Source organism: Maylandia zebra, linkage group LG14, assembly GCF_041146795.1.
Source record: "Maylandia zebra isolate NMK-2024a linkage group LG14, Mzebra_GT3a, whole genome shotgun sequence".
Lineage (NCBI taxonomy): Eukaryota > Metazoa > Chordata > Actinopteri > Cichliformes > Cichlidae > Maylandia > Maylandia zebra.
Window position 1 is genome coordinate 17,879,183 of NC_135180.1, and position 24,292 is coordinate 17,903,474.

The following is a 24,292-nucleotide window of genomic DNA, read 5'->3' on the forward strand; positions in this document are numbered from 1 at the left end:
ATCTCATTGGAGGGATGCAGCAGAAAGCCTCTGACGTCACCGGAGTAGAACTGCGTGCGCGTATTGTAGACGCATAAGCTTGAACTTCACACACATACTACAGATCGGTGCTTATCGGACACACAAATCCCTCTATTCAAAGGTATGCTTTTCTCCAATTCATTGTAACTTTTCTTTAGACGTTGTAACCTGACGCACTTCATAAAAAACGCCGTAAGAAGTGTGCTGACAGGAGCTGTATACAGATGCAGTCTGTATTTTCCTTTTTATTTACTGGCAGAATAATATCAAAACTTGTTCTGAGTCCAAAAAAAAATCTCAACCAGGGCTGCTGCAGTAGGCGGTGAAACGTAACGAGTTTGGGTACCTCATATTTCAGTGGCGAGAAACACAATTTGTTGTCTTTTCAAGCTAAATCGCGATGCTGTGGCCCAGTTAAACACGTTAATGCAGGGGTTTAAGACCCAAATAAACCCGGCGTGGTTTGCAGCGCCGCTGCAGGGGAGACGGACGCACCTGAGCTGCAACCAATGACGCCTCACCGCCTTAACGTCTGTGCTATCTATGCTGTTGTGTTGGTATGTGTCGGGCTGTGAGCTGAAAAGCTACAGCCGGCTGTGCGTGAAAAGTGGTCAATAAAGAGATGCTGAAAAGCATGTTCATGCAAACATCATCGGGTCTGCCTGATATGTTTACAATGGGACTTCTACTCCTGAACCTCTGCGCATATCCCATATGCGCACAGCGTCTGCAAATCGGGGCTGTATGAAGTCACTTTAATCTTTACCAGGACTGTAAGCTGTCATCTGTGAGGCATGAGCGGTGTTTGTTTGTAACATAGTTACAGAGATATGCAAGCAGTTTCTTGAGCGTTTCTGTAAAAATAACAATCAATAAATTTGCATCATTTGCAAAAATCTTCTCACCTGTACTTAACCTTTTGTTTTTTTCTAACTCATCAGCCTGTCAATTAGACATCATCCCTGCTATATTTGTTGTTGGGGGGGGGGGGGGGGGGGGGGGGGGATGGGGGGAAAGTCAGAGATGATATAAATAATTAGGTAAAAAAAAATAAGCTAGATTAGACATCTACATTATTGTAAATTATCCATCTTGATTTTTAGCACTTCTGATGATACGCTGTAACAGAAGTAAATCCTCTCCGGTGTCCCAGAACTTCCATTTGTCCAGCATATAAGATGACACAAAGCTGCTGCCATAAACACACACATTACTGGGAATATAGTTACTCAAAGATGACAAACTGGGGAAAAAAGAGATGAAAGCCCTGACTAAAACAAACAAAGAGGAAGAAGACCATGAATCAACCACACAATGTGCCATTGGATCCAGGCTTCTGTTCTGTAAAACTAGACTAACAGAAACCAAAACCAGGAGTAACGGTAACTCTCAACTCAACCTATACTTGATAAATAAAACTATTAAAGGAACAGAAAGATGAAACCGATGCTGATGGATTTTAGGTAGATGGAGAGGACCGAAACACCAGTTGGCGACCCCCATGTTGTGCTGTCTTCATGAGCGCCCACATTCAGCACTAAGAATAAATCACAGATGTGAGAGAGCAGGTTAATGAAGGTGACAATATAAACACAACAAGACGATGACCGGACCGATGCTCTCATGCCGCACATAGCAGCGCCCCAAACTTAATGCATGACCTGATGTGTATGATCGTGAAACATTAGGTCTGCTCCTAAACAGGGTGTCATTTCTAGCTTTGGACTTTATTTGGATTTAAGCTACAAATTAAGGTCATACAATCATCCTTATTTTTAATAAGAATTGTGGGAAAAGTAAAAAAAAAAAAAAAGGTTTAAATTACAAGTGAAAGACATGAACATGCCTTCATTTTATCTACTCCAATTCTGTCTGCTAAAGTTACAGCCAAAAGTTCATCCCCTACTTCCAGTTTATTTAAAGTTCAGCTGCCAGATGTTGAAAAAATTTATAGAGAAAAGGCTCTTGGATGCTTAATTGTTTTCTTTAAAACTTTGCAAAGCTTTTAAATCCTTATATTACGTAACTATTCCCTAGTTCTAGATTTAGATCTTAACTGTTTCTCAGTCAGATCCTCCTAACTATCATTGTCATCTGTTAGTTATTTGGCTTCTGGAGCCAAAATGAAAGCAACACTAAATTCTTTTATTTGGAGTAAATCTCTGTGGTGGTTGTCTCTTGCACAGGAACAATGGTGAGAGCCTGTGGTCTGCTAACTGCCCAAAAGGAACCAGGTAAAAAGTTGATGAAAATCCAAAATGGGCAGGAGACTAAACAAATTTTGAAGTTAATCAAAAACAGTTGTTTGGATGTTTATGTTTTTCTTTTAGTTCCTCTGAAGAGCATTGAGGTGGAGCTGGAGGTGAGGGACCATGTGGCTACAGTGGTCTCCACCCTGAACTACGAGAATAAGGAGAACAAACCATTAGAGGCTGTTGTTGTCTTCCCTCTGCCTGGAGACGCTGCTGTCTGTCATTTCAGTGCTAAGATCGGACAGACACAGATTGTAGCTGAGGTGAAGGAGAAACAGAAGGTGAGCTGGACAGTAAATATAACCTGATTATAAGTAAGATTCAAAATAACAATAAACACAGTGAATGTCACTGACATGTGTCACCTGTCCTTCAGGCTCGTGAGGAGTATGATGATGCTCTGAGCTCCGGTCAGCAGGCCTTCCTATTGGAGGAGAGTGATCAGAGTCCAGATATATTCTCTCTGAGTGTGGGCAGTCTGCCTCCAGGAGAGAGCGCCTCCATCAGGTTGGAGTACGTGACTGAGCTGGCTGTGCAGGCTGATGATGGTCTGAGGTTCTGTCTGCCTGCTGTGCTCAACCCTCGATACCAGCCTCAGGGTAGGAACACTTCAAAATACTTGGACCAGAAATGGTTAAACCATATTAGGTCTTGAACCAACCTCACAACAGTGACAGAACACAATATATGGCAGAAAAAGCATCAAAGTTCAACTTTATTTTCTCGAAGAAAAGATACCACATAACACTGTGACTGTCAAACATATTTATCAGATTAGAAAAAATGTAAAAGACTTGTGCCAGCCTTGTACCTAATTTCCCTGAAACCTTTAATTGGACCAGATGTTTTTAGAAGCTTTAATATTTAATGCCTTATTGTTCACAGCATTTCTAACCTGATGTTGTGTACAGGTAGTGAAGGTGTTCAGGTGACTTCTGTTCCAGCCTCTCTGGTGCCCTACAGTCTGTCTTTCTCTGCCCGAGTGTCCTCTCCTCGTCCAATCTCTAAAGTAGAGTCCAACTGTTCCCTGGACCCTCTCCAGGACCTCAACACTGATCAAACCCAGGCCACGGTAGGTAGAGTGCTGCTGTGTCTGCTCTGTACTTATAACTGAGAACTAAATATGAATGTGTTTGTGGTGTGCAGGTCAAGCTGGCTGCAGGACACAAGTTTGACAGAGATGTTGAACTGCTGATTTATTACAAAGACGCCCACCAGCCCACCGCTGTGGTGGAGGCAGGACAGGCCTCTGCTGAGCCGGGTGAGTGGAAATGATAGGAGTAGTTGATTTTCAAAGACAGATTTTTAATATCCCCATTCTTTCACTCAAAAGTTTGAATATGTATGAAAAAACCACTGAAAAGCAAATTTATATAAACTTTTTTCTGTCTGTTATTTTTCAGGCTCTCTGATGGCTGATCCAGTGGTGATGGTGAGTCTGTACCCTGAGTTTCCCCAGTCTGTGACGTCTTCAGTGGCTTCATGTGGAGAGTTTGTGTTGTTAATGGATCGATCTGGAAGTATGAGTAATTCTCGCATCAGCAGTGCCAGGGTATCCATAATATACTTACTCATAAACTCTTTAGTTTCAAATTGTTCCTCTCACACAGTGGCCTCACTATATTTTCAATGTTCTCTTAAGGATACTCTGCTGCTCCTGTTGAAGAGCTTACCAATGGGCTGCTATTTCAATATTTACAGTTTTGGGTCCAGATATGAACACATCTTCCCGTGAGTCTCTCCCAGCCCAACAAAGGTCCTTCTGTCCTTGACATGAAATACGTGCATGTTTGTATTGGTATTTGTGTGATGGCAGTAAGAGTGTGGAGTACAGCCAGCAGACCATGGAGGAGGCTCTAAATACAGTTGTGCAGATGGAAGCTAATCTCGGAGGAACAGAGATGCTGCAGCCCCTCAAACATATTTACAGCCAGCCCTGCATTCCCAATCAGCCTCGACAGGTAACACACCAGGTTAGGTTCAAACTTTCAGAGGGAGCTCAGCTCCCAAACATAATTTCATCCATACAGTTTCTTGTGATTAATATTAATGAAATATGCTTTTGCAAATGTCATCAACTGTTACCTTCTAAAGCAGCCTAACTGGTACGATGATCTATTCAGAGTGAATAATCAGAGATTTCTATCTAATCCACCCGTTGAAGCAAACTGGTAATAGCGTTGTTTTATATTAATTCATACAAACCCTCCCTTTATGATGCAGACTCAGCATTATATACCCCAATTTCACGAGTGGATAATAGATTTGTATTCCCTCACATGAATGTAATGACAGCCATCCTGTTCACCATGTTTAGATTGGTATGAATCCTGTAAAATGGACCCTTGTGCACCTCTTCCACCTCTGGCTGGAGCAGCTTCCCCACGTGGCTCCTCCACTGCTCTCGGCTGAGAAGTTTGAGGACACAGTAGTTGCTCTGTGGCACTCCTCCGCGGGGCCGATATGAGCGCAGACACTGCGCCGGGCACTAGCCGCTCCCGCCCGAGGAGTGGGGATGGGTGCGGCAGCAGGCTGCATCTTGGTTGTTCGCACCCTGCTGCATGCCTGCCGCTGGGGAACCTGGTGGGGGTGTTGGTGGTGTCGGTCAGAACTGGATTAGAGCTGCCAGATTCGCAATCCTTTGTGTGCTGCAGTCAATCCAGTACCGGAGTTCTTTCTGCTTACGCTTCCTGGTTTCTGCACCACTGTGGCAAGAATGAGGCATGATGCGACCACGATTCTGCATTCTGAAACATCTTACTTTATTAAACGGTTGCTTTTTGTACAACTCGGCTCAGCTTCCCAGCTGCCAGCCACACGTACACAACAACAATACAACAGGACTTCACACCGCGCTTAAGCTGGGCAGGCGTGATTGCGATGCCACGCAGATGTGTCCACCTTCGCTGCTGTGGCACCGCCAGCCACGCCCTGCCAGAGTGCTCTGATGGAAATTTCCTTGAGCGCCCCCCAAAAGAGTCCAAACTCAACTATCTAACACACACACACAGTATGTTTGACTTCAGAAGACATTTCACTGACTTGAAAAAACTGAATAATAGCTGAATAATATAAACATGTTGTACATATGTCTCTTACCTCTGTGACATTATCATACTACCCTTCTTCCATCTTCTTAAGTACCATATTTTGAGTTCATATTAACCGTACATTGTTCTTTGCACATTACCATTAAAACATTTGTGTTTCTGAACCTAACTCAGCTCTCAGAACAAGCTGTGTGTTTCTGGGTCTGATGTTCTGCCCTTATGTGCCAACTCTCCTGTCTAGCTGTTTGTCTTTACTGATGGAGAGGTGTGGGACACCAAAGAAGTGATAGATCTGGTGAAGAAGAACTCAGATTCTCACAGGTGAAACCACAAAAACACAAGTACGTCTACACAATTACAGAATGTCCAACATGTCCTCTATGTACTTAAAGAAAACTGTTGTATTGCAGGTGTTTCTCTTTTGGGATTGGGGAAGGGGCCAGCTCTGCTCTCATCAATGGGATGGCCAAAGAAGGAGGAGGTCACGCTCAGTTCATCACAGACACTGACAGGATGCAAGCAAAAGTAAGATATTTAACACAATTAGAAGTCAAGCTAAACATCGCAGCAGCAGCAGCAGCAGCAGATCCATATTTGAGATCAGACCTGCAGTGAGTAAAATGTCTGTTCCAGCTGTTTGTGTATATTTGGAGAGTTTTTCTTTATTTTTCAGGTGATGCAGTCGCTGCGATTTGCTCTGCAGCCGGCTGTGGTCGACATCTCAGTCATATGGGATTTACCAAAGGAAGTGTCTGTCACTGTCCTCTCTCCACCAATCACTGCACTTTTTCCAGGTCAAAGGTCACTGATTTATGCCCAGCTCAGTGGACAGGTAAGAGCAGCAGCCTCTCATGTTGTTGTTTAGATATTTGATGACAGTAATTAACGTGACTTCTGACCCTGTGGTTTTGTGTCAGAGCTCAGAGGCAGCAGAGGGCTGTGTGACGGTGAAGTACAGCCTGGCAGGTCATCCTTCTGAGAACCAGCTGCACTTCAGTCTCAGACCTGCAGAGGACACTGGGTAAAACAGAGTTTTGATATAAACAGCACTGTTCTGTGGATCATGACTTTAGACTTAAAGTTGCTAAGTGTGAAACATATGACACTATCCAGTTAATCCCTCCCATGTTCTATTTCTAACCTCTTTTACTTGACCTTGACGATCACGTCAATGAGGTCATAAATAACTTATAAATTCAAATTTTATTTGTTCCATACACAGTACAACATGTAGTGAAATACTTGTGTTTGAGCTGCGGACAGGCTGCAGACGTAGCCGCTCCATCCCCGGGCTTTGTTTTAACATGGGGGTCTAGCCAGGACCCTTACTGGATACCGGATACTGGAGTCTATTTTCAGGAGGGAAGATGTTATCAGAACTAGTGTGTAATCGGGACTTTGCATAGATGCTTAAAGCTCTTATTGCAGTGCCAAAACTTTGTCTCTGTCCTAAAACTCCTCCCTCTGTCCTCACGCTGACTGTTTAGAGGTGAACCCCACTTATTGTTCCACTTATTGCTGTGCCATTAGCAAATGTTGGTGCGCAGCTGTGTTTATTATGTTTATTTTCATGAATGGTCGGATGGTCCTCACAGTGAATTATGGGAGAGCATTTTCTCCTCCCTTTCTGTAAAGGATGGTCCAGTGTATCCTCTGCTCAAGGAAGCAATAAAAGAAGCATTGAAGCGCCATTCCTTAGTACTTACAGAATTGAGCAGCTCTTATTATGGTCGCTTTGCTGATATTTCAGTCATGTCTCTCAGTTAAGAACCCTCCAAAGCAAAATTAACTTTTGGAACGTATCTATTGCCTCAGTCTATTTTTGTCCTTTGTCAGAACATCAGCTCACTTTCCCTTCCTGTCTCTTAGCTCCAGTGCTTCTTACTGTAAGTATTAGTTCCCAGTTTAGGTTTCGGTAGTTTATAGCTTTCCGTTTCCTTTTGAACTTTATGTTCCACATTTCATCAGTTTCACCTTCAGTTTAATAAAAGGCTCGCATGTTGAATTTAGGTCATAATAGAGGCCTCCTGTCCATATACTGCACAGTGCAACGAGTGGAAAATAATTATATCGTTTTATCTGTTTTCACTTGAAATGCCACCATGAGCTTCTGTTCTGTGGACTGAGATTTCCACTAGGAGATTTTCTCTTGGTGTGAGCATTTGTCACCATTCATGTTATCACTGTGATTCTTATATAAAGCAGTGGGTTTATCTCCATCTATGTTTGACCTTAGAAAGCATACAATATAATAAAAACAGAGAAGTCACTGGTAAACAGCTGTAGTAAAAATATGTCCGTACTTCTTTACAGATTAACAGTCCACAAGTTGGGTGCTCGGACTCTGATTCGTTCCCTGGAGGAGGGAGAACACAGAGGATGGCAAGACACAAAAGTGAAGGAGAAGGTGGTGCAGCTCAGTGTCCAATCGGGAATAAGCAGTTCACTGACTGCCTTCATTGCTGTCTTCAATAACAATGGCGAGGCGATTCAAGGACCTCTTCTGCACAAAAATATTTTAAAACACGGTGAGTTTTTAAAAGCAAGAACTAAAACTTTCACCCACAACTCTGAAGATCAAAATTACGGTGCACGAATAAAGGGAGTGCAGTGATTAAAAATAGTTTTATAAGATGACTTGAAAACAAGCTCATTAAACTAAAAACCAAAATATTAAGGGGGGAAAAACCCATTGGTCAACACTGACAGTGTACCAAATAAAGGATGGCCAGCTAGAGGTCTATATACTGTGGGGCCCATTCAGGAGGCAGCTGAATGGGTTTGCAGAGAGGGCAGACTGAACAAGGGGCTAAATAGATGAATGAAAAACATATAAAACAGCAATGACATCCAAATGTCATTCCGACTGGTGACGTGTAGTCGGATGGTAACAAAGACAGAGAGGGTAGTCAGAACGGACACGATTGAACTGCCAGAAACTACTTTGGAATCTCACAGGCAAATGGGAACCATCAAGAGGCCTCTAGAAGACACCGAGGGTAAGGCAAGTCCTGAGGAGTATGCTAAATGAGAAGAACAAGATCTGGGAATCAACACCTGCAAGAAAGCTCCTTATCATGCATGGGGTTTCAGCCCAAGTCCAGCATCCTGAAACTTTTCGCTAAGCGAAAGGAAGCGGGCCAAGGACTGGTGAGTGTCAGAACCACTATCCAGGATGAAAAAAAGAAAAAAGAGCCATGAGTATATCAGGAAGATGACCACAACTGATCACGTACATAGGGAATACTCCAGGCAGCAGAAACCTGAGAAAGAAAAGGAGGAAAAAGAGGAACCATCATGGAAGTATAGGTCCATGCAGGGCAAGTAGCACTGACAGATAGAAGAAGTGACTGATATAGAGAAATCCGAACAGTGGCTGGACAAAACTGAACTGAAAGACTAATCATGGCAACACAAGATTCATAATGGCTGGAGTCTACCACACCAGGCAAGACCCCAGGTGTAGGTTATGCAAAGTTTTCCCTGAGACCTTCCAGCACGTAATTGCAGGGTTTAAGATGCTAGCAGGCGGGGCTTACAAGGAAGACCATAACCAAGTTGCCGGCATAGTATAGAGGAATATCTGCGCCGAGTATGGCCTGGAAGTTGAGTTCAAAATGGGTGGTTGAGAGAGACCAGACTAAGATCCTGTGGGACCAGATACAGATGGACAAACTCACTTGGTGATGGCTAACCAATCAGACCTAGTAGTGCTAGAAAAGAAGAGGAAAACCAGCCATAGTGATAGATGTAACTATACCAATCAATAGCAAAATCAGGCAGAAGGAAACTCAAGAAAGTCGAGAAATACAAATGGCTGAGAGAGGAGCTTTAGAAGATTTGGAGGTTGAAGACAACAGTGGTCCCAGTGGTAACTGGAGCATTTGGAAGTGACTTCCAAACTGGTTGACTTGCTCCAGGAGATCCCAGGATTGACATCTGAGATCTTAACAGATATCTACTCACACATTTTTTGGGGGGTCAGAAATATAAATTAACACAATACTGTCCGTGCTATGGAAAAAGAATTTGTCACAATATAAACAGGCAATAGAGCAACAATCCTCACAATCTCTGTGATCCAGGACCTTCTAATTACTCAAATTATAAAATGTTGAAAAACATCAGTTGTTTGATGCTAAATGTTTTACTGCCATAATTTTAGTTAATGTATTTTATTTTGCATTACGCATATTTTCTGTCAATAGGACATTTATTTTAGAAATTCTCATGTAGGATCTATGAGATGCACACCCATTTTGAAGCATGAGCATGGCAAGTTGAAGCCGGGAATGTTAAAGGTTTCTTAAAAGTATCTGTACATTGCTCATTTCAGCCTCTAAACATGGGTCAGCCCGCGAGGTATGTTTTATGTCATATAGATCATTTTATGTCTCTATTGTACCTGTTTTACTATCTCATTGAATGTTATGGTTTTTTTTAGTTTGATGGTAGCGTAGTTTGTGATCAAGGTGATGCTGTAACAATATCAACCCAAGATTGTACAACTCGCATAAAAGTCAACTTCATGCCATCAGTAAAAAGAACTCTTTACTGACTTTAAGAAGAGGTGGAAGTCATGATATCCAAACATCCATCTAACCATTAAAAAAGATTCAATGGACCTGATCTATGAAAACATTAACCATTAACTAGCCTGTAAACACTGAATAAACCAATAATTCTGTTGCAAAGTTAACATGATTGGAACTGAAATATGAAACATGTTTTTATACACTGTTTCTATAACTTTTTGTGATATTTTAAATATTGTTAAATGGCACTTATTAAATCACAGTTTGCAAAAAGCCCCACTTTGTTGACATTTTAATCAGCTTCATTTTATTCGTACATTTTACAACCGACTGTTATGATTGATGGTATGATGTTTAACTTAATGTGTTTACCGTCCATCTTTAGGATCTAAAAATGCCTTCTTTTCTTGCTACAGATTACGTTGATTGCACTCTGAGTCCTTACCAGGATTATGAAGGTAAGCAAGTAGCTAAATACAACAGATATTGTTTCTCTAAACTTTTGATATTTTAAATATTACTGAAAAACTTGTACCTTTGGTTATGAATCATTGTGCATTAAAAAAAACAGTGATTTATAACACTTTGAACATTTTTATGAATACATTTTAAACTGTTGTCATGATTTTAGTTTTAGATTTCTTTATAATTTCTTTACCTCCCCTCTCTTTTAGATCTCCAAGAGCCTTCCCTTCTTACCATGGGTTACATGTATGCTGATCAGGAATCTTATGGCAAGCTAAGTTTTGTTTGTTTTTTATTTCTCTAAATGCTGGTGAACACTGAACAAACCAACATTTCTGTGGCACAGTTACTGCTGAACCCATTTGCAACATTAATGAAAAGAATTGTTACTATACATTTTTGTGATACTTTAAATCTTACTGAAAGTTGCACTGTTGTAATGAGTTATAAATCACAGTGTGTGAAAAGAAAAACGTTTTTGACATTTTGAACATTTTAACAAGCTTATTATTGTAAATACATTTTAAACTGATTGCTGTGATTCATAGTATGAGGCTTAGCATAATGTCTTTAACTTCTCGCTTTTGGATCTGAAAATGCCTTTCTTAATTGCAACAGATTACGTTGGTTGCACCCTGAATCCTTATCAGAATTGTGAAGGTAAGTAAACGGCTAATTATAGCACAACATTCATAAATAGATTTCTATAAATGGAATAACTGCCTGTAAACACTGACCGAACCAATATTCCTGTGGGACAGTCGGTATTTAACTGGTTTGCAGCTTTATTGTGAAAAGCTGTTCCTCTAAATTACGGTAATATTACTGAAGAACCTGCAGTCTTGTAATGGCATATGAATCATAAAAAAATAAATAAATAATCACACTATTTTGATATTTTAATAACCTTTTTATTATAAGAACAGGCTAAACTGATCATTGCCATTGGTGGTACAAAATTTAGTTGTAATGTTGTCACTTCTCCCTTCGTTTTGTGCCTGGAAAAACCTTCTTTAGTTACTGCAGATTACAGTCGTTTCATGCTAAAGTGTTCTTGGACTACTTCTACAAGGGAGTCATAGATAGATTGATAGATAACTCATAACATTATTACTCCCTACCTAATATTGTGTTGGTCCCCCATTTCCTATAAAACAGTCCTGACAGTCCAGTTCCCGGATGGTATACTGGGGTATCTGGTCTTACATCCCAGTCTCGGGGAACAGAAGCACAACATAAGGGTTAACCCTCAAGGTGGAGTTTTATTGCTACCAAAACTAACAGTGCTAACTCTGGGGTGAACAAAGGCTAAAATAATAAACAAAACAAGCTATTCCAAAAGAAGCTGCTACCTAAACCCTGCATGAAACAAAAGCCAAATAAAAGACAACCACTACCCTAACTCCCTAATTTAATGAACAAGAGAAAAGGTAAAGAAAACAATTAGGCAGTTCATCCCTTCTGCTTTAGTGCTTATTTAGTGGAAAAGAGTATTTACAACACTGTTTACAAAACTTGACGGTTCTCTGAAGACACGCACAAAAATTTGTCACAGAGGGTTTGGAGGCCAACGACAGGTCTATGTAATTATTTTTGTGCCATTGTTCTGAGCACATGTTAAAAAAAATTTGCAAGTACAAGTGTTGCATTTTGAGGAGAAATTTATTTTGAGCGAAGAAAAACTAAATTTGAGCGAACAAAATTCTTCTTCTTTGCTATTATCCATATACACACACAATAACAGCCCCTCTCGCTCGATTGATAACGACACCACATATTTGCAAAAGTGTTCTAACGTTTTTGGAGATGCCCGTTACCCACCAGCTGACTGCACAGCTGGAGTGGCCATTGGCCGATAGTGATTTTTTGTTTTTATGTTTGTTTGTTTTTGTAACAATATAAACTATGAAGGTGGTGGATTTGCAAAGTGGTCATGATGGACTCTGGACTCAGGGATCCATATCCTGCTGAATGAGACTGTAGTCATTGGAGTTTCTTTTTTTTTTTCTTGCCTTGATTGACCTGATCTATTATTTAAGAATAAAAAAACAAAAAGCTGAATGAGAAAGAACAACACATGATTTTCTATAAAAGAACAACATAACTGCCTGGAAACACATGAAAAAATAAATGCTATTTAACTTGTTTGGGACTTAAAAACAAACAAAACAAACAAAACAAACAAAACAAACAAAACGCTGTTCCTCTACATTTTTGTGATATTTTAAATATTACTGAAGAACATACACACTTGGAATGAGTTATGAATCACTGTGTGTAAAATTTTTATTATAAATACCTTTTAAACTGATTTTTATGATTCATTATGAGATTTTTAGTTATGTCTTCCCCTACCCTCTTTTATATATCTCAAAGAACCTTCCTTTCTTGCCATAGGTTACATGGATGCTGATCAGGAATCTGGTGGTAGGCAAAAAGCTAACCTTTTTGTTGGTTTGTTTTGGTTTGTTTTTCTTCTCTAAATGCTGGTAAACACTGAACAAACCAACATTTCTTTGTGATACAAATACTATGCTATTCATTTGCAATTTACATATAAAATGTTGCCCCTATAAATCTTTGCGACACATTAAATCCTGTGGAAAAAAGTTGCACTGTTGTAAGGAATCACAGTGTGTTAAAATGTTCACTTTTTTTTCTTTTCTTTTTTTTTTTACAATTTTGAACATTTAACAAGCTTATTTATTTTAAGTTTTTAAGTTTTAAATGGATTGTTGCGATTCATGGCATGAAGCTTAGCTTAATCTCTTTACCTTCTTTGTTTTCCACAGATTACATGGATTGCGCACTGCCTCTTGATCAGGATTATGAAAGTGAGCAAAAATTCTAAATAAAACAGAAACACAGATGTGTGTTTATGTTCTGTAATTAGAGTGACTGCCTGTAAACACTGAACAAAACATTTCTGTAGCACAGTTACTGTTTAACTTTTTTGCAACTTTAACATGAAAAGTTAATTCTTTTTTGTGATATTTTAAATCCTGCTAAAGAACTTGTGCCTTTGAAATTAGTCATTAAACAGTGTAAAAAGCCACACATTTAAATATTTTCAGGTATTTCAACAATCTTATATTATTATAGTATAGCATTATAGTTATTAAGTTGAAGTCTTGAAGACACAAACGTTTCAGTTATTCTAAAATTATGTTTAACTTACTTATCTCAATCAGAAGACATGCCCTGTGCTAAAGTTAAATTTAAAAGCTAAATGCTATAGAAAGTGGTTTTTTTTATTTTTTTATGAATACATGGCTGTAAACACTGAAATAACTACCGCCTTTTTGTGGAACAGTTGACATTTGCCTTTTCCTTTGTAGTCATTAACAATTTGCCCATGTTAAGTAGTACTTAAGGTGGATCATTTTATTACCATAAAAATCCAGTTTTTAGTAGTTTCATTTCTTAATTCTCATGTCAGAAACATTTACTATTTATTTTAAAACCTTGAAGTGAAAAAGTGTTTTTAGTGTTGTGACACATCTTTTAAAAAAGAAAAGAAAAACAGAACAATGAAAAAAATAACCTTTCCAAAGAAATTGTCCTACATTACAAGTTACAAACCATTACACTGGGTGACAGTTTACTTAGGACCCCCACATTACGTGGAATTGGAGGGCTTTTATTTGCCTTGTTTTAGACAGGCATTGTTGCCCATGGTCATGGATGTGGATTTCTGTTTATTGTGGAGGAATGAACTTAATCAAATGTTCATCATTTTAAAGGAAGCTTGTATCAAAACACCAAAATCCGATGTATTATGCATTTAATAACAGTAAATTGATCTATATCAGGGTTTTGTTTATCTGTTCTCTCACCAGCTTGTAGCTACAAACCTAGAAATAAGTCTGACAGCAAGACAGGGGTATTTACTCAGATGAAGAAGATACTAAGTGACTTTTGGAAATCTTGTAAGACGGTGGCTGATGGTGCTCTAAAATCTGTGTCTGAAGGTAATGTTAGATGTAAGTAGATAAATCCAATAAACTATCAGCTTCCATCATTTACAGAATGTCAGACAGTTGTAGTTGGCTCATCACATGTATGTGTAGTGTGTGCTAGTGGATCAGGAAAAAGAAAATAATAATATGAAAATATAGTCAACAAAAACTTGAATGAGGCATTTAAATATATTACAAATGTTTCAAAGTTTATGGTGGTTTATGGATTGCTTTATATTGTAGACTTTTTATGTCTTCACATGTAGAATAATTATAATCAGGTCCAGCTTTTGTTTCATCTTTGGTTTTTCAGCTTCTGTGTCTGAGCAGCAAACCAGAGATCCTTTGCTGCAGTTAGTCTCCCTCCAGGAGGCAACTGGCAAGTGGTTGCTTGATCCAGCTCTGCCTACTGCACTGGGAAAGACGAACGAGGAGGTGGAGAAGTCAAAGCCAGTATTGGTGGGTTGCTGTAAATTTAAATCATTATATAAAGTGATAATATAAGATTTCATAGTATGAAACCTAATTAAAAATGTTCATATATAACACAAAGTTTTTGGGTGCCGTCATGGAAGGGACTGTACCTGGAGACATTGTGAAAGGAGTGATTGGGGGGAATGGCCTGTTTGCTCTAAATGAGAATGATGTTTTGTTATTGGACTTCTGTACTAGGTACAGGTTGGCCAACCAAACAATATGTTTTAGTGTAAGGTTGATTGTAAGTGTACTTTGTGCCAGAGCAAAAGGTCAGTGGTTGGTTTTGTTTTTGTATCTGATCAGAGGCAGTATGTCTTGCACACTTTGGTGGAGAGCAATGCTGTCAACTGACCGCCTAATGGTGAGTCGGACTAGATGGCAGGGAGGACTGCTAGACAGTCCTAGAAAACCTAAATGGGTAAAGAGGGAGGTTTTGGACCTCCCACGGGATGCAAGAGTAATGAGAGAGGCTGTAAAGGTTAAGGAGTAGGCTTTCTAGACTGGGTTGGCCCAGGGATACTCCCGAAGCAGGTATTGTGGGGCCAAATGGGGTGGCTTCAACAGTTGAACAGAACTTCAAGCAAAAACCTGGGTGTGGGATGAGTTCAGAGAAGCTATGGAGGAGGACTTTTGGCAGGCATCAAAGAAGGTCTGTCAAGCTATCTCAGTACTCAGGAGGGAAAAGCTGGGTTTGGCCCAAGCCATGTTTAGTTGGGGAGGAGAACTGCTGTCCCGTGGAGGAAAAGGCATGTTGAGGAACTCTAAAACCCAAGCAAAACGTTCCATATGAAGGAAGGAGAGCCTGAACACTTGGGGTAAGTCTCACCGGTTACACTTGCAGACGGTCACCAGGATTGTTGAGAAGCAGGAGGAAGGGTTACCTATATGCGCTTTTAATGTTGGGACAGTGCCTGTGGAGTGGCAGTCCAGGGTGGTGGTTCTCATTTTATTATTATTATAAGAAATTATTGGGGTATTATGCTGCTTAGCCTCCCAGGGAAAACTTAATTCAGGGTATTTTGAAAAGATGTTCCGTCCAATCATTGAACAGGAGGAGGAGCAGGAAGGTTGCCTGTTGTTTTCGATCCTATTCTAAAATTTCAAGAAGGACATCTGCTTTGGGAATCTCAGAATAACATCTGTTTTTTTGCAAATTATATATATATATATATATATATATATATATATATATATATATATATATATATATATATATATATATATATATATATATATATATATATATATATATATATATATGGCGTTGGCGTACATGGAACGCCATAACCAAGTGGCCGGCATAGTGTACAGGAACATCTGTGCCGAGTATAACCTGGAAGTCCCGAGGTCAAAATGGGAGATGCCCCCAAGGGTGGTGGAGAATGACCGAGCTAAGATCCTGTGGGACTTCCAGATACAGACGGACAAAATGGTGGTGGCTAACCAACCGGACATAGTGGTGGTAGACAAACAGAAGAAGACGGCCGTAGTGATCGATGTAGCGGTTCCGAATGACAGCAACATCAGGAAGAAGGAACACGAGAAGCTGGAGAAATACCAAGGGCTCAGAGAAGAGCTCGAGAGGATGTGGAGGGTGAAGGTAACGGTGGTCCCCGTGGTAATCGGAGCACTAGGTGCGGTGACTCCCAAGCTAGGCGAGTGGCTCCAGAAGATCCCGGGAACAACATCGGAGATCTCTGTCCAGAAGAGCGCAGTCCTGGGAACAGCTAAGATACTGCGCAGGACCCTCAAGCTCCCAGGCCTCTGGTAGAGGACCCGAGCTTGAAGGATAAACCGCCCGCAGGGGCGCGCTGGGTGTTTTTATATATATATATATATATATATATATATATATATATATATATATATATATATATATATATATATATATATATATGTGTGTATATATATATATATATATATATATATATATATATATATATGATGATATATATATATATGTATATATATATATATATCTCAACCAACATAATCTGTCGCAATTAAGTGATATATGTGGTTCTGTATGCTTCATTGGAGCGTGACCTTCTGTGTTACATTAGCACACATCTATTCCATTCAACCACTGATACTTTTCACTTCTCATATCCCATGCTTGTTATTTCCTTTTTTTGAATAAAGTAATGATTAGCAACACAATCTGTCTTGTCTTCCCTCTGTCATTTGCCATGGGCCAGCTTGTGACAGTATCCACTGGAGCAATTTGTCACAGTTTGAAATGGTTGGTATGAGAGTCAGCACCTCCAAGTCTGAAGTCATGATTCTTTGTTGGAAAGTGGTGGGATATTTCCTGGATTCTTGTGGTTAAGAGAAATGTGAGCCAAAACGTGAATCCTTCAATTATCCAGTCCATTTACATCCCAGCCCTCACCTATGATCATGAAATATGTGTAATGACCATAGAATAAGGTCATGACTGCACACGCGGCTGAATTAAGTTTGCTCCGTAGGGCTCAGTCTTATAGATGGGGTGAGAAGCTCTGACATGTAGACAAATCTTGAACTAGAACTGCTGTTCCTCCATCTCAGACAGAGTAGGTCGAGGTAATTTAGCCATCTGTAAGGATGCTTCCTGGGCGCCTTCCTTTGTGAATATTTAGAGCATGACCAAAAGGGAAGAGACCCCGGGAATCTGCTGGAGAAATTATATTCCTTGTCTGGTCCTGGAATGCACTTGGATCTCCCAGAAGGAACTGGAAAATATATGGATTAGTCTGCTGCCACTATGACCTACTTCAGATGAGCATAACATAAAGATGGATACAACTATAACAAACAAATTACATTGAAGGGAGCAAATGGAGCAAAAAATATTTATTATCAGTCAAAGTATTTCAGTGCCTTCTTTCAGATTATTTATGTTTTCAAAGTGGTAGGAAACAAGATCATAATCATTGGGTAGCATTTTCCATGTGAAGGATTGTGTTCTGTCTATATCATTTGATTTTGTTTGATTTGGTGAATTAGGCCAACAAGGAAATTTGGGCTACCATTCTGGCTCTGATCTGGCTTCATGGTTTAAAGATGGATTCAAAGAATGAGTGGGATCTTCTGGCTATGAAGGCTGCCTCATGGCTCCGTGCTCAGAATGGTAGTAACCCTTATGAAAGTGCTAAAGTGCTTTTTAACACTGGTTGATGCCACACTCAGCTGTCTTTCTTTGTTTTGTGTTTTCAGCACCATGGGTGACAGAGTGTGTGGAAGCTGCAAATTTACTGTTGGGTTGCAGCGTGATGAAAGAAGCTCTGGGACTCTGAGGGATTTCTTATGAACCCTTTTCCAATAGTACCTACTTGATTTGGGTCAGCACGGCTCAACTCTGTTTTTAGCCTTTTCCATTAAGTGATAGTATCTGGTAGTGGATAGTTTTTTAGTACCTCCTCAGCCGGGGTTCCAAGCGATCCATGCAAGTAGAAAATGTGACATCAACAGACTGCGTGCCACAAATTGATTAGTCAGAGGTGTCACTCGATGAATCATGAGAGCGTCTATTTAATGACTAACCAACTAAACTGTCATTTTTGAAACCTAACAACAAGGGCAATGGCTACACTAAAGACAACACTGTGATCACTGACTCTGCCAAAAAGCCACAGACTGAGCAACAGGTATAACACTACCTTTCTTGTGGCGTTCGTGTCACATACAAATGATATTACAGTCATGCCTGCTTACCTGATGAATGGTTGTTGTCTGCCACTAATTTTAGTATATCACCTTTGTGATTCATTTTAATACTTTGGTTCAAAAATGTCGTGCAGAGAAAGGGACACTCCAAAACAAACAACAAACACATCTCCTACTACTGTCCAAGTTGCGGCATTTTTTTATTTACTTGGTCAGTTATTAGTTATCGGTGCAAAATCTCCACGTACTGACAAGTACTGTAATTCTATGAATACATCGAGAAGTTAAACAAGAGAAACTGTATGCAGGTGGATTATGGCAGTTCTGTTTTTACAATAATAAAAATCAATAATCAGCAAGTAAAACCTTGATTTGTGACTTTTATTCTATTTCATTATTTATTTTTTAAATCCTGTCTGGCAGCTTTGCAATCAGAATTGTGATCTGAATGCGTTTTTGCTTTTTTTTTTAATAACATTAAACTTTTGGATATATGCTACTATAGTAGCATAGGGCCACTGAAGGTAGAAAAAAATAAAGGGGAAGGCTGTGCGTGTGTGTCAGTTATTTTTTTGTGCAGTGGTTTTTATGCACTGGTTTATCTGGTAGGTATTAAATATTATAAATATTTAAATACACCAAATATTTAATAATTTAATAAAAAAAATTTCTACCTGTTGTAGCTAAGAAGCCACCCACAGGCCCTTTGCTGACATTAATCTCCCTCCAGCAGGCGTCTGGCTGCTGATTGCTTGATGCGCCTCTGGCTATTGCACTGGGTAAGACCAGCAGTGAGGTGGAGAAATCAGTGCCTGGAAAGGTGACTTGTTCATCTTAATAAATAAAATCAAAAACTGATAATTTGAGATATTGTTATAATAATAATAATGATAATATAGCAAAATTTGAATACAAACACATGATGTATAAAAATGTATGGAACGACCAGACAACATTATGTGTGCGTTATCATTTGTTTTAATTATATAATTAGAATTGTTATATATTTGTATTGTACATTGGTATTTGAAATTTGTGTTTACCGTTGTAAACAAATAAATAGATAAATCAGAATTGTTCTCATAACATTGATAAAGTAAAGACAGCTACTGTAGCAGCTCTTTCAGAAAGACTGTTCCTTACTTTTCTCTCCCCCTTTCTGGTGATGAAATTCATACTTTGTTACTTGTTTAACACATAAAGACTATAAGAACATTTTCCCAGGTTTCCCTCTGTAGCCACCCTACAGTCTTCTGTACCAAGACTTTTAAACGCAGGGTTCAGGTCCTGATGACTGTGTTCTCAGAGCTAAGGCTGCGAAAAAAGCTCCACCCACATCTCAACAAGTAAGTGGAGAATATCAGATAGAGGTGACATATCAGTTGAGTCTGTGCTGTTTGAACACTTTGGCCTTAATATTTACAAACGGGGACGGCAGTAAACCATCTGACATCTGACACACATGTTGGGCTTTAGAGGTAAGCCCCTACCGTGCATTTATTTAAGCAGCCTGATCACTTGCTGTTCAGCAACACATTACTGCACACTGACATGAAAACCTTAAAACTAAGGATAGCAACCTGGATGCTGTCACATTGAAATTCTTTATTAATTTTGTTTATATGTTTTTATCGTGATATAAAGAAATGTGGTTGTGCTGCAACAGACAACCGCATTTACAGAGAGACATCTGTGTGTGTGTGTGTGTGTGTGTGTGTGTGTGTGTGTGTGTGTGTGTGTGTGTGTGTGTGTGTGTGTTGGGGGGGTGGTGGTTGGGGTGTTGCTCTTTATTTTTAATTCGATGATGCAAACAACAGGAAGAACTAAACCGGAAGGTGCTTCAGGCTAGCTGTTACCTGTCATCAAAACAGTGGTATGCGGTGACGATTCCGCCCACATCACCCACCACACATACACATAAGAAAAACACATTCCTCCACCATGTAACAATTTCACAACATAAATTGGACCAGTTTAAAGCACTATTTATGCTGCCTGTCTGCTTTCAAACACAGAGATCTTAAGCCTAACTAAATATCTACTATAATACCAAGAGTATTCACTGTTAGCTGACAATGCTGACAAGTGACAAACCATTCCCTTAGGAAAAGAAACAAGAAAACAAAATGAAAACACCTCACTATAAAAAAAAAAACTGTATGACTGGAAAACTGTGCATAAGTAATCAAATTAATAATGCAATTAAAATTTAACTAACTATTAAGATGTTCCTATTAGCATTAAAATAATGTTCTTGGTTCACAGGTACAAAGATGAACTTCTCCAGTCCGCTAACTCTCCAAAAGGAACGAGGAACTGATTCAAAGAGACTTCTGTTTTCTCTCTGACCACGTTTGGATTTTGTAATATTTTAATGTAACTGGTTACTGGTTATAATGGCACATAATATCTTGCTTCACATATTGTTTGTGATAGAGATAATATCTAATTAAAAACAGTATTTGAAAAGAGGGACAAATAGCAGAAATACAGTCTGCAATGTCATACATTTCGTGTTTGTCTTTGTGTAGTTCTTTAAAAAAGATGAAAAATTAAAGTATAAAAACTCAGAACTACAAAAATCTAGTCTTTCATGTTAATTCAGTTTGAATAATATTACTATTGAATAGTCAAATGAAAGTCTGTTTAAATTAAATGTAACTTCCAGAATAAACATTAAAGAAAGTGTCTTATATAGTTAACACAGTCAAAGTTATGATTCAACTCAAAAATCCATGAAGGATGAAAGCAGTCTTAACAACAACCTCAAATATCGGGGTACGAAAAACACTTGACACTAGCAGAAACCCTCAAATTCAAACATGTAAAAGGTTTCATAACTACATATGTGGAAATAAGTAAGATATTACATGGAATTATTTACATGTTAACCGAAAAATAACTACTGTAAGTCATTCCATCTCAAATTGGGCAATTTGTAGAATCTTTTCTGCTTGATTGTCACTGATTTGAATAAAATTTTTATGATACAAAATTTGAGCAGCTATAATTATTGCAGTCAAAATTTTGTTTTATAACTAAAATACTTTTCAACATACATATTTTTGAAAAATGACTCGTGCACCTACTTAAATGGTATTTTTTTCATACATTGAAACTGCAGCAATGTTTGAACATGAAGGTTGATTCTGTTCATCTGGTTGTAGCGTTTTCAGCGAGAGAAACGTTTCATCACTCATCAAAGTGACTTCTTCAGTCTCACCTGACTGCACGTTTCCCCAACCTTATTGACAGTACATTTGCATAATGACTGAAACCAGCACCACTGAAGGAACAATGGGCTGGGAGGTCAGTTCCTTCATCATGATTATGCAAATTCTCATGACCACTGATCAACAGCTGAAGTCTGAAGAAGTCACTTTGATGAGTGACGAAACGTTTCTCCCACTGAAAACGCTACGTCCAGATGAACAGAATCAACCTTTGGAGATTTACTTACCTGGATGACTGAGAATGCATCAAGATCTCTGAACATAAATATCTAAAAGATGTTTAAAAATAAAAGCCAGTATATGTGTATACTGGTCTTTCTTACTATCAAAACAAATCAGAATCTATACTCTTGGACAAATATAAACATGTACTGGATAAAAGAAAAAATTCTGTCAAAACAGATTTAGCTGAAATGTTTATGATATAAAGTTGGAATATATATAATGAATCTACATACATTTTGGTTACAGATGAGCATATTTTTCATTTTCTCGACCTGGATCACTTTTCTATTCTGTTATACATATTCTGCTTATAACTGAGAATATATCTTAGTGTTAACCTGAATTAACTCTCTTCGGAATCACATGACTGCCAATCTTTTGTTTGAAATATGGAATTTATAAAGTGATTGGAGGATGGACATGCCATTCTGTACTGGTGCTGTCCTTTAAGAATATTGAAAGAAAACATTTGACTGACCCTCATCATACCTGCAGTTCTCTTTCTGCTGAAGTTACAGCTGTAAAAAAAAAAAAAAAAAAAAAAAAAAGGTATCCTTCTAATCAGTCACATTTGTTTACAGGTAAGAAATGTAAATCTTTCGAGGTGGTTTATGTTCCAGCCTCTTGGGTGCCCTACACTCTGCCTTTCTCTGCCCGAGTGTCCTCTCCTCGTCCAATCTCTAAAGTAGAGTCCAACTGTTCCCTGGACCCTCTCCAGTACCTCAACACTGATCAAACCCAGGCCACGGTAGGTAGAATGCTGCTGTGTCTGCTCTGTACTTATAACTGAGAACTAAATATGAATGTGTTTGTGGTGTGCAGGTCAAGCTGGCTGCAGGACACAAGTTTGACAGAGATGTTGAACTGCTGATTTATTACAAAGACGCCCACCAGCCCACCGCTGTGGTGGAGGCAGGACAGGCCTCTGCTGAGCGGAAATGAGATTTGCTGTTTTGAAATTTAAAAAAAAAAATCATTATCCGTCTTCTTTAACTCAGTAGTTAAAGATGTTGGAGTAAACAGCAAAAACAATTTTTGGTTATTTTTCTGTCCGTAATGTTTTTCAGGCTCTCTGATGGGTGATCCAGTGGTGATGGTGAGTCTGTACCCTGAGTTCTCCCAGTCTGTGATGTCTTCAGTGGCTTCATGTGGAGAGTTTGTGTTCTTAATGGATCGATCTGGAAGTATGAGTAATACTCGGATCCGCAGTGCCAAGGTATCTGTTCTTACAGTCATAAATTTTTTATAGTGTTCCTCTCACACGGTGGACTCACCATCTTTTCCCTGTTCTCTTAAGGATACTCTACTGCTCCTGTTGAAGAGCTTACCAATGGGATGCTATTTTAACATCTATGGTTTTGGGTCCAGATATGAACACATCTTCCCGTAAGGCTCAGATCTGTCAGCCCAACACAATTATTCCTTTCATGTTTTTGTGTCTTTTGTGTTACATGCGTGTGTATTGGTGTCTGTGTGATGGCAGTAAGAGTGTGGAGTACACTCAGCAGACCATGGAAGAGGCCCTGAAGAGCGTTGAGCAGATCCAGGCTAATCTTGGAGGAACAGCGATCCTGGAGCCCCTCAAACATATTTACACTCAGCCTTGCATTCCCAGTCAGCCTAGACAGGTAACGCACACACTGGCTTGGATCAGTTTCCTCAAGACTTCCTTGAAACTTAACCTTACTTACCGCTTGCCTAACTCTGATGTTAATAAAAGGATTGCGAGGACTGCACAGTGTCTCGTCTTCTGGTTTTACTATACTGGCAGTTAAGTTCTGTTTTTCTGACTATTTATCTTTTTTCTCTTGTTTTTTTCTTTTTGTTTTCGTCTCGCCTAACTGCTTCTTCTTTCCAGGCCTGGAAGTATTGTGATTCTTGCGTGCGTTTTCCTTTCTCTCCTAATTCTTTTAAAGAGCCTCCTTCAGCTGTGTTAGCACTGAGGGGCTGCATTTCCCTTCCCAAGTGGGACATTTTGTTTTCTTAGGATTTCTCCATCTACAAGCACTGATTTGTCCGGCGCCTGGACATTTCTTTTCTAGCCACTGCTCGTCAGCAGTGAGTTTGGTGGGCTGATTCCCCATTGTCACAGAACTGCAGAGCCTTCTCTGGTACACTTGACTCGGGGGTGGTGGCTGACACGCCCTTCTACTCCGCGCGATTCACGGAGCGGTGTCAGTTTTATGAGGCGGAACTCAACCTTTCCCCTTTGTCACCAGTACGTGGGCTTTTGCAGGATACACAAAGATGGAAGTAGCTCAGCAGTTTATTTGTGCTGTAAAATCAACTTACTTCCAAAACACATGTAGACATAGACATTCACTCGTTTTTATAATTTGTCACAAAGTACTTTCAGCTACTTCTGAAACCAGTCTAAATTTAGTTCCTTTCGGCGAACTCAACCTATTTCATGTGTTTATTTCTTTA

The 24,292-nt window shown here is 39.3% G+C and overlaps 2 protein-coding genes across 3 annotated transcripts; both read left to right on the top strand.

Moving 5' to 3' along the window:
- The first annotated feature begins 71 nt into the window (after positions 1-71).
- On the top strand, positions 72-10,675 carry LOC101481801 (von Willebrand factor A domain-containing protein 5A). Its single transcript, XM_023153553.3, has 16 exons — positions 72-142; positions 2,208-2,255; positions 2,352-2,554; positions 2,650-2,872; positions 3,185-3,345; positions 3,420-3,534; positions 3,677-3,825; positions 3,916-4,004; positions 4,090-4,234; positions 5,565-5,644; positions 5,734-5,848; positions 5,997-6,155; positions 6,241-6,344; positions 7,637-7,851; positions 10,275-10,316; positions 10,533-10,675. Exons 2-16 carry the CDS (start codon positions 2,213-2,215, stop codon positions 10,625-10,627), a joined length of 1,938 nt encoding a protein of 645 aa, XP_023009321.3. The 5' UTR covers positions 72-142; positions 2,208-2,212; the 3' UTR covers positions 10,628-10,675.
- Positions 10,676-10,898: 223 nt separating this feature from the next.
- Positions 10,899-18,766, top strand: LOC105940764 (von Willebrand factor A domain-containing protein 5A). Of its 2 annotated transcripts, XM_024804921.2 has the most exons (7): positions 10,899-10,983; positions 12,721-12,750; positions 13,116-13,157; positions 14,163-14,294; positions 14,596-14,741; positions 17,748-17,871; positions 17,958-18,766. In XM_024804921.2, exons 1-7 carry the CDS (start codon positions 10,920-10,922, stop codon positions 18,035-18,037), a joined length of 618 nt encoding a protein of 205 aa, XP_024660689.2. In that variant the 5' UTR covers positions 10,899-10,919; the 3' UTR covers positions 18,038-18,766. The 2 variants fall into 2 exon arrangements, with proteins under 2 accessions (XP_024660689.2, XP_024660690.2); XM_024804922.2 differs by lacking the exon at positions 14,163-14,294.
- Positions 18,767-24,292: the final 5,526 nt, after the last annotated feature.